The 8,989-nt window shown below is 51.9% G+C and overlaps 1 protein-coding gene across 1 annotated transcript in view; it reads right to left on the reverse strand.

Moving 5' to 3' along the window:
• The window catches only part of KCNK3 (potassium two pore domain channel subfamily K member 3), a 94,150-nt gene extending 85,972 nt beyond the window's left edge, over positions 1-8,178 (reverse strand). The window contains exon 1 of the mRNA XM_084832342.1: positions 7,896-8,178. Within this exon, the coding sequence (XP_084688468.1) occupies positions 7,896-8,178 (283 nt within the window). The remainder of the gene's footprint in view (positions 1-7,895) is intronic.
• Positions 8,179-8,989: the final 811 nt, after the last annotated feature.

The following is an 8,989-nucleotide window of genomic DNA, read 5'->3' on the forward strand; positions in this document are numbered from 1 at the left end:
CTGTTGTTACTGAACAGTACATGCCACCTAGTGCTGTGCCAAAAATGTCAATTCTTCCAATTTTGGCATTTTGTGGGCAGGTGGGGGCAAAGCAAAAACTCTGGCAAAAGAGGCTGAGAGAGGTGAGACTTCTGGAGTATTTTCTCCTTGGGGAAGGGGACAGGGTTTCCATGTAACTTTGTAAGTGTAGACGGTTGCTGAGGGGTCTTCTTTCTATATTTTTAAAACACGCCCTGCTCTTGCAGGAGCCCAGGACTATTCTCCAGCTGGGAGTTCTTCCTGAATGCCTATGGGAGAGGGCGAGGTCACATGGTCTTCTGAGAGTTCAGAAAGAACTGCCAGGCTGGAGAAGAGTCCTGCTGGCTCCGGCAAGTGCAGGGGGTGTAGAAAGAAAGAAAGAAAGAAAGAAAGAAAGAAAGAAAGAAAGAAAGAAAACCCCTCAAGAATCGCCTACACTTAAAAAGGTATGTGGAAACCCTGTCCCCCTCCCCAAGGAGGAAATTCTCCCCCTCCCTGCAAAAGAGGCAGAAAAGAGAATGCCTCTTTCACAGGGAGAGAAAACATTCCCAAAAAAAGGGGGCAGGATTCGTCACACCACTAATTCCACCTTTCCACCAAAAATGGTGCTCAAGGCAGCTAGCAGTAACAAAATCAAGATTAAACTTGATTTTAATCACAGCTAAACACAACAATATAAAAAACAGCAGCCAGCCCAGTCAAGCCCCGTTCAACAGCAGACCAGTTTAGATGCCAAAGGTCTGCCTGAATACAAATGCCTTTGCCTCCTGGCAGAAGAACAAGAGAGAGGAGGCCCGCTTAGCCTCCCTTGGCAGGGAGCTCCAGAGCCTGCGCACGGCCCTCTCTCACATCCCCACCAAGCGTGCCTCTGATGGAGGTGGGACCAAGACAAGGACCTCCCTGGAAGATCTTAAAACCTGGGCAGGCTTGTATGTGAGAATGTGGTCTTTCAGATAGCCTGGTCCCAAGTTGTATGGAGTTTGACAGGTCATAGCCAGCACTTTGAATTGTGCCCAGAAATGGACCAGTAGCCAGTGAAGCTGTTGCCACAAGGGAGTCACGTGCTTCGTATAACTGGTCCCAGTCAACAGTCTGGCCACGGCATTCTGGGCTAGCAGACATTTCCTAACAAATGTAGCCCCACATAGAACCCGTTACAGTTGTCCAATGGGATGTCATAAAGGCATGTGCCACTGTGGCCAGATCTGATGTTTCTGGAGATGTGTACAGTTGGTAGAGTAGCTGCTGTGCTAACTCACTGCTGGCCACTGCTGCAACCTGGGCACCCAGATTATGGGCTGATTCCAGGTAGGGATGTATGAATCCCTTACCTTGTTCCAGCCCATCAGCGGTGGGGGGGAGGCAATCCATCCCTCCCCCAGGAATCCTCCCCTGCCAGCTCCACTCTGCGGCGAGTCCATGGAGCTGCCGGCCAGGGCCACCCACAGCCGGACATCCATCCACTGCCGGGCTGCGGCCACAAATGGCAGCTGCCATAGCGGCTGCCGTTTGCATCCCTGCATTAGCCGTGATAGGCTATGTAAGTATTTACGTAGCCTATCATGGCTAAAGTAGCAAGGGAAATGGTGGCCACAAACAGGGGCGGCCATTCACGGCCACAGACCAGGGACAGCGGATGGACCGGACGGCTGACGCAAGGTAAGATCCATCCCGGGGAAGTTTCATGGGGTGGCGGGGGAGATTGCTCCGTTCAGCCACAGACTCCGGGGGGCCGGATTGGAGTCTGTGGTGGAATTCTCTAACATCCCAAATTCCAGAAGTACACCCAAGCTGTGAACCTGAGTCTTCAAGGGGAGTGTAACCCCATCCAGCACAGGCTAAGCCTTATTCTCTGATCTGCCTTTTGATTGACCGAGAGCAGGCCTGGATTAAGCTTCAACTGATTTGCCTTCATCCAGTCCATTAGCAACATCAGACACTAATTTAGAACTTGAGCCACTTCCTTGGATTTAGATGGGAAAGAGAAATAATAATAATAATAATAATAATAATAGATTTATATCCCACCTTTCTATGAAGTATCTAAGGGGGCTTGTAAGCAAGGTAAAAATACACAGACTATAATAAAACACCAACAAAGAAGACAGTATCAAAGAACATCAGACTTTTTTTTAAGACTAAAAGGCAACAGGATTACAGAGGGGGGCTGGGACTTTCTGTCTGCCAGTCAGGAGCTCCACCCCAAGCCAGGGTCCTCCCCTGACGACATGACCTTCCAAAGCACATCTCAGGGTGGTGTGAATTTTGCCATAAGGCACCAACCAATTCATGCCTCAGCTTGAAAGCCCCCACAGACAGCAGCGTGTACAGCTACATCCTTTATTTGTGTTTCACGATCAACATGAGGGATTTGCAGAAGTGAAACAGCAAATCACTTCATTCACTCTCTGGCCCCCACCACAGTGTTTCACTTTCAGTTTCAGTAGAAAGAAACACCGATCAGAATGAATTGCCAGCTGGGTTCCAGCTCCTCCTTTGCCCTTCAGAACATAAGAAGAGCCTTGCAGGATCAGACGCAGGGTGATCCTACTAGTCTACTAGTCCAGCATTCTGTGCGCACAGTGGCCAACCAGCTGTCGACCAGGAACCCACAAGCAGGGCATGAGCACAGCAGCATCCTCCCATACATGGAGGAGAAGGCTACCAATGGCTACTAGTCCTGATGGCTATATGCTAACTCCAGTATCAGAGGCAGTATAACTACGTGCACCAGTCACTGGGGAACACGGGCAGGAGGGTGCAGTTCCACTCATGTCCTGCTTGTGGGTTTCCTGTGGGCAGCTGGTTGGCTATTGTGTGAACAGACTGCTGGACTAGATAAGCTTTGGTCTGGTCCAGCAGCGCTCTCATGTTCTTAATTTGTCAACCCTCCATTTAAAGCCATCCAAATTGGTGGCCATCAGTACATCTTGTGGAAGGGAATTCCACAGCATAACTCTGCACTGTGTGAAGAAGCCCTTCCTTTGATCTGTCCTGAATCTCCCACCAATCAGCTTCATGGGATGGCCCCATTGGGTTCTAGCATTGTGAGAGGGGAGAAAAATGTCTCCCTGTCTCATTTCTCCTTCCCCAGCCCTGTAGCCCAAATCCTGAGGCCAGCAGCACATCCAGTTTGGGACACTCGTAGCCCAAGCACCACCTCCTCCCTGCAAACCCACTGGCATGCTTAGAGACCCAGCACCATATCCCACGCCTGGTTGAGATTGGTGGATAGGTAAATGGGGCAGGGTCTTCTCAGTGGTAGCACCCACATTGTGGAATTCCTTAAACCAGACTATCCACTCAGTTCCCCCTCTCTGCCATATCAGGTGATTCCTATTACTTCAGTGTGCTTTTGGCCTAGACAGTAACTATATTTGTTTGGTCCTCTTAGTGGGGTTTGTTTCCTGTTTGTTTGTTTTTATTGACTTGGGCTGATCAGATTTTTATCTTTAATGGGGATGTATTTTCTAAATTGATTGTTAGACGGTCCACTTCGAAAGCTGGGCTAAAAATGTTTTAATTCATGAACTCCATTCACCAGTTCCCGGAGCAGCTACTCTGCATAATCCCAGTCCCGGGCCTTGGCAGCTGTTGAGCCGCTGCAAGAGATCTTGAGCTGTGTCTCTAGAACAGCCTTCCCCAACCTGGTGCCCTCCAGATGTGTTGGACTATCCATTATATTATTATGAATAATAATTATTATTGTTATTACTATTCTGTATTGCCCACTGGCAAAGCCCTCTGGATGGTTTACAGTAGATTAAAGCTTTAAAAATACAATATAAAACATAATATAGCAACCATTTACATACAAAAAAAAATTAAATCACTCAAGCATCCCAACAAATAAAGGTATTTATAGCCCCTCCCCTCAAACAGCTGGCTGGGGGTTCTAGTCCAGCCTGTCTGGAGGGTGGGGAAGGGTGCTCTAGAAACTCACATTGCTTCACTGAGGCCCCACTGCAGCCACAGGAGGCACAACGGAATTCGACCCTATCTCATTACGCTTCTGCTCATATTTCCTCGTGGCTTTCAGTGAAGTTTGGCCAACAAGCTGACAATAACAAAACAAGGCAGCAAGAGTGGTAAACTGAGCAGAAGGTAGGGTTCAAACCTGAAAGGCCAGGATTCGTCCCCTCCCAGCCACCAGACTTGGCCAACAGGAAGTCTGCCTCTCCAGGGCAATGTATATGACAATTCCTGCACATGCCTGCAGTGGGGGAAACTTTTACCTGTGGCTGTGGCCCGTTTTCTGCGGCTGAGGCAGCTGGGATCCCAGCAAGGGCCCTGGGGTCATGTGCTGAAATGGCAGTGGGAATTGGCCTTTGGCCTCAGTTTCCCAAATGATCGTGTTTTGCAGCTTCCATGATTGACTACCGCAAGGTGCCTTTTACAAGGGGCTTGAAGCCAACTAGCACAGTGATTGTCTCCTTGTAGAGGATGGGAGACAGGGTCACATTCAACCTATATTTTGACAACAGCTCTACCAATTCTGAGTCCAGTTCCAGGACCTTTAAAGCCCTTCCTAGCCTGGGACCCAATCCTTCAGGCGGGACTTTTCCCTACATGATCCCAGCTGCAGTTTGCATTCTGCAACAGCCTTGTTGCCCCAGAGATGTGTTGGGTCACCATAATCCCCCAGCCAGCTGTTCGAGAGGGGGTGGGTGAGCTAGAAATATTTCAAAACAGGATTAGCAGTGGCCTCCCTCACAAGGGTTTTGTGAACATGAACAAAAAGAGATGTTGCAAAATGACGTGAAAATAGTAAAAAGTGAAATATTTCAAAGCAAAGGGAACATAGTAAAAACAAAGCCAAAGTAGAGAGAGCAAATGCCGTATAAGACTCTGCAGAGCAGAGCTTGTAAGAGCCTGAGATTTGTGAAATAATTTGGAAACACTGCAAGCAGCTTCAAGGCTGCCTGGGCTCTGAGGGTCTTTGGCCAGAATTCCACTCCTGTTATATAGCAGCACCATAAATCAGGAATTAATCTGATTGCAAGCAAGAGTTAGGAGCTTACACTGATCTCTTCCTCTGCACGTCAAACTGTGCCCAATTGCATTGGTTTGTCCTAAAAAAAAAAAAAAAGCTCTATTTGTAGCTGGCTTAATATGTTGTAAAGAGAGATGTATAATTTCTAGTTTTTAAAAGCGTCAAAGTAAAGCTTTTTGGCCTCATTAAGAACAGAGATGTTGGAAGGGATGGGGAATGTTCATGGTGTTCACTCAACGGCCAATATGATTCAACCCATGTTACTCAAAGGTAACTCCCACTGCATTCAGTGGAACTTACTCCCAAGTAAATGTGAATAGAACTGCAGCTTAACTACATAGCTATCTATTTAAGAGAATAATATTTACAGTAGATATTTTCTGACTTTATTATATGAATGCAAGAGAGAAAACTTGAGATACAGTTTGAAAATCGATGTTTTTCTGTCCCTCTGCCATTTTCCCACAGAAAGCCTCAGTTTTACAATTAAGCTTGGGGGGAATCCAAGGTAAAACAAGATAACACAAGCATATTTACAAAATATGCCTCATAAAACTTCAAATGTGGTACAGTTCTGGACCAAAGAAGCCTGGCTTTTAATTTAAGCTGCTTCCTGTCCACCTCAGTTTTCCATCTGCAAAATGGAAACAATCCTACAACATCTGGCATCTTTGCTACATCTCGTGGCACCATAGAGATGGGCACATTTATTTATTCTGGCATAAACTTCTGTGGACACTGCCTCATGCATATGATGAAGTGGATCATGTCCATGAAAGCATATGCCAGAAGAAATATATTTGACAGTCCTTAAGGTGCCACAAGAGTCTTTGTGGGTTTTTCTGCAACAGACGAACACGGCCGCCCCTCTGGAAATTGTTACAAAACAGTTAGGAAAGCTGGATTATGGAATGTATGGTGGGATACGACTTGGACAGTGCAATCCTGTGCATGTTTCCTCAGAGGGAAGTCCCACTGAACTTAATTGGGCTGACTCCCTAGGAATTATGTCTAGAACTGCAGCATTCATATGGGACGTAAAAGATGTCCGGAATGTGTAAGGCTGTTGTGTAGCATGGAGCACCTTCTTAAGCTTAATCGAGGGGGGAGAAGGTGATTCCCAACTATTCATCTCACCGTGGAGGACCCCCCCCCCCACTCCCAACATGGTGCTACTCACACTCTCAGGAATCCTACGCATTGCAGACACTGTGAGATGAGACTCCCCCCCTTCCGGCCCCCTCCCCCGCTTAGGTTGTTCGGAAACTGGCAGAAAGACCGATTGGGTTTCCCCCCGAATCACAAGCTTGTCTGCTCCTTTTGAGAACCAAAAAGTGATTCCCTTTGCCCCTGAAGAAGCAGAAAGAAAAAATAATCCCTAGAGAGCAGCATAATAGTACGGAATGGGCTGGGGGCTTCCATGTGCCTCCCCCTAATATGCCAGATTAATTAACCTGTAGCCTCCACCCCTGTGTTTATCGCAGCAAGGCAGGGGCGGCGGGGCGGGGTAGAAAGTGCTTGACCGCTCTTTAAACTGCAGTCCAGTGCCCACTTCTTGGGGAACAAACCCCACTAAACACCGTGGGGCTTACTTCTAAGTAAAGATGCGTAGGATTCATCTGCAAAGCTCTGAAATACATTCTGTGAAAAAGAGACTGTAATGGCACAAGCCGACTGTAATGGCACAAGCCCAGGTGCGTTTACTCAGAAGTTAAATCCCCCCAGTCAGTGTGTATACCAGATTTCAGTTCAAGGACACGATTCTCGGCACATTTACTCAGATGTGGGTGCCCTTGGGTCCAATGGGGCTTACTCCCTAATAAGTACACTTCGGATTGCAGCCCAAGTGTGGCAAACCACCCTTCTTCCTTTATCTTGAAGAGGGCCCCCCAAAACAGAGGTTTTGGTGAGGGGGGTCACTCCCTGCACTTGGACCCTTGCTGTTTTTTCTACCATCACCCTAAATAATTTACCCCACAACTGATCTCCCCCCACCCCAAGGATCGTGCAGCAGTAACTGCTGGAAGGAGAGACCACATCACACTTTCAAATACTACCAGCAAACTCATTTGGTTATCTAATGGCGCGGGGGGGGGATAGAGGAGGGGGCTGCTTTCAGTGAAAGACCCTTTGTCTCTATTGTTCCCTGTGCAATCACTTGAGGCTTCCTTCCCCCCCCCCTTCACAAACCGGCTGCGGAGGGGGCGGGGGGAATGAAAGCCAACACCACACTTCGCGTGAAGCGGGTTTGATTAAATAGGGCAGTGGGGATAAAAGGAGATTTCCTTCCAGGCGCTGCAGACAGCGTGACATCTCCCCAAGGTTGGCTTTTCAAGGGAAACGAAGGCGCCAAAGCAACGGGAGAAAACCGGGGGCGGGGGGCTGTATTAAGCGGTCGAATCAGCCTTCCCCCACCTGGTGCCTTGCAGATGTGCGCGACTACTGATGGGATGGTAGCGAAGGGAGGATTCATCTGTCTATTTGATGTTAAAGTGAAATGTGATGGGACACACACACACACCCCTCCGGACGCAGTGGAGGGTACCTCTGCCCAGTGGCAAGCGGTGTCCCCGCCGTCTTCAGAACAACTTGCACAACTCCTTCGGCCCTTACCGACCGATTCCCCCCGCCTCCCCAGCCCCGGCTGCCTTAAACACAGCAAAAAACAAAACCCAGAAACTGATCCGGCGGCACCAAAGCAAAACTGAAGACAAACTACGGGGTGGGGGGGCAGAGAGAGAAGGGAACGGCTCCCTCCTTCAGGCGAGCCCCAGAACCCCGCGAGGGAGAGCGGGGCGTCCGGTTCTCGGGGGGGGGGGGCGCCGCCGGCTGCGCCCAAAGGCCGCGGCGATGGGCGCCGCCGGGCCCCTCCGCGGCGCCTTACCGATGGTGGTGATGACGGTGATGGCGAAGTAGAAGGAGCCGGCGAACTTCCACTGGACGCCGGCCTTGTGGGGCTTGAGCTTGAGCACGACGCCCTCGAGCTCGCAGTAGCCGGCCTCGGACAGGTTGTACTTGCTCTTGAGCTCCAGCTGCCGCCGCTCCAGCCGGGTGCGGTCGGCCGTCTCCGCCTCGGACTCGAGCGCGTCGAAGACGGCGGCGCCCACCAGCAGGTAGGTGAAGGTGCACAGGATCAGCGCCAGCGTCCGCACGTTCTGCCGCTTCATGGTCCCGCCGGGCAGGCGCAGGCGAGGGCCGGCTGCTGGGGGCGCCCGCGGGGGCCGGCGGCGGCAGGCGGCGCGGCGGGCGCGGCGGCGGCGGCTGGCGAGGAGGCGGCCGCTGCCTGGCTCATGGCTGCTGCTCCGGCCCGGCCCGGCTCGGCTCCGGCGCTGCCGCTCGCGCCGCGGCCCCGGCTCCGGCTCCGGCTCCGGCTCCCGCGACGGCGGCTGCGGCTGTGCCGGCCCAGGCGGAGCGCGCGCGCGCGGGAGGGCGGGCAGCGCCCGGCTCGCGGCGCCCTCGGGGCGGGCGCGAGCGAGCGGGGACGGAGCTGTCCCTTCAGCACCACCCCGGGAGCACCCCGCGCCGCCGCCCGCTGCGCGCCCGCCGGCCTTATAAGGGCCCCGGGGCGGGGCCAGGAAGGCCACCCTCGGCATGGACGGGGGGGGCTTTCGGGGGCGCCCCCTCTGGGGCCCGAAGGCGCCTTGTCCTTCCCTGCCCAGCCCTCCGTGGCTTGCCCCCCATATCCCACCGGTGGCTTTGCCCCCCGCCCATATCTCCATGGCTTTGCCCCCCACCCATATCTCTCCACGCTTCTGTCCCAAGACATCCCTGCCCCGATCTTCGCACCTCCAGCACCACCCCCCTCCACTGTCCAAAGGACCCCTGGAGCAATTCTGCCCTTTCTCCCTTGCTGCCCCGCATGCCTGGAACTGCCCCCCAGGACAACTGAGTGATGCCAGCTCTCTTGCTCCCGCCCCATCCCCCCTCAAGCCCACCTTTTCCATGGAGCCTTTGGCTCAAGCCTCTCACCCCGTATGG

Source organism: Heloderma suspectum, chromosome 1 (assembly GCF_057233095.1).
Source record: "Heloderma suspectum isolate Gila_16-S chromosome 1, 16-S_ref, whole genome shotgun sequence".
NCBI classification, from domain to species: Eukaryota; Metazoa; Chordata; class Lepidosauria; order Squamata; family Helodermatidae; genus Heloderma; species Heloderma suspectum.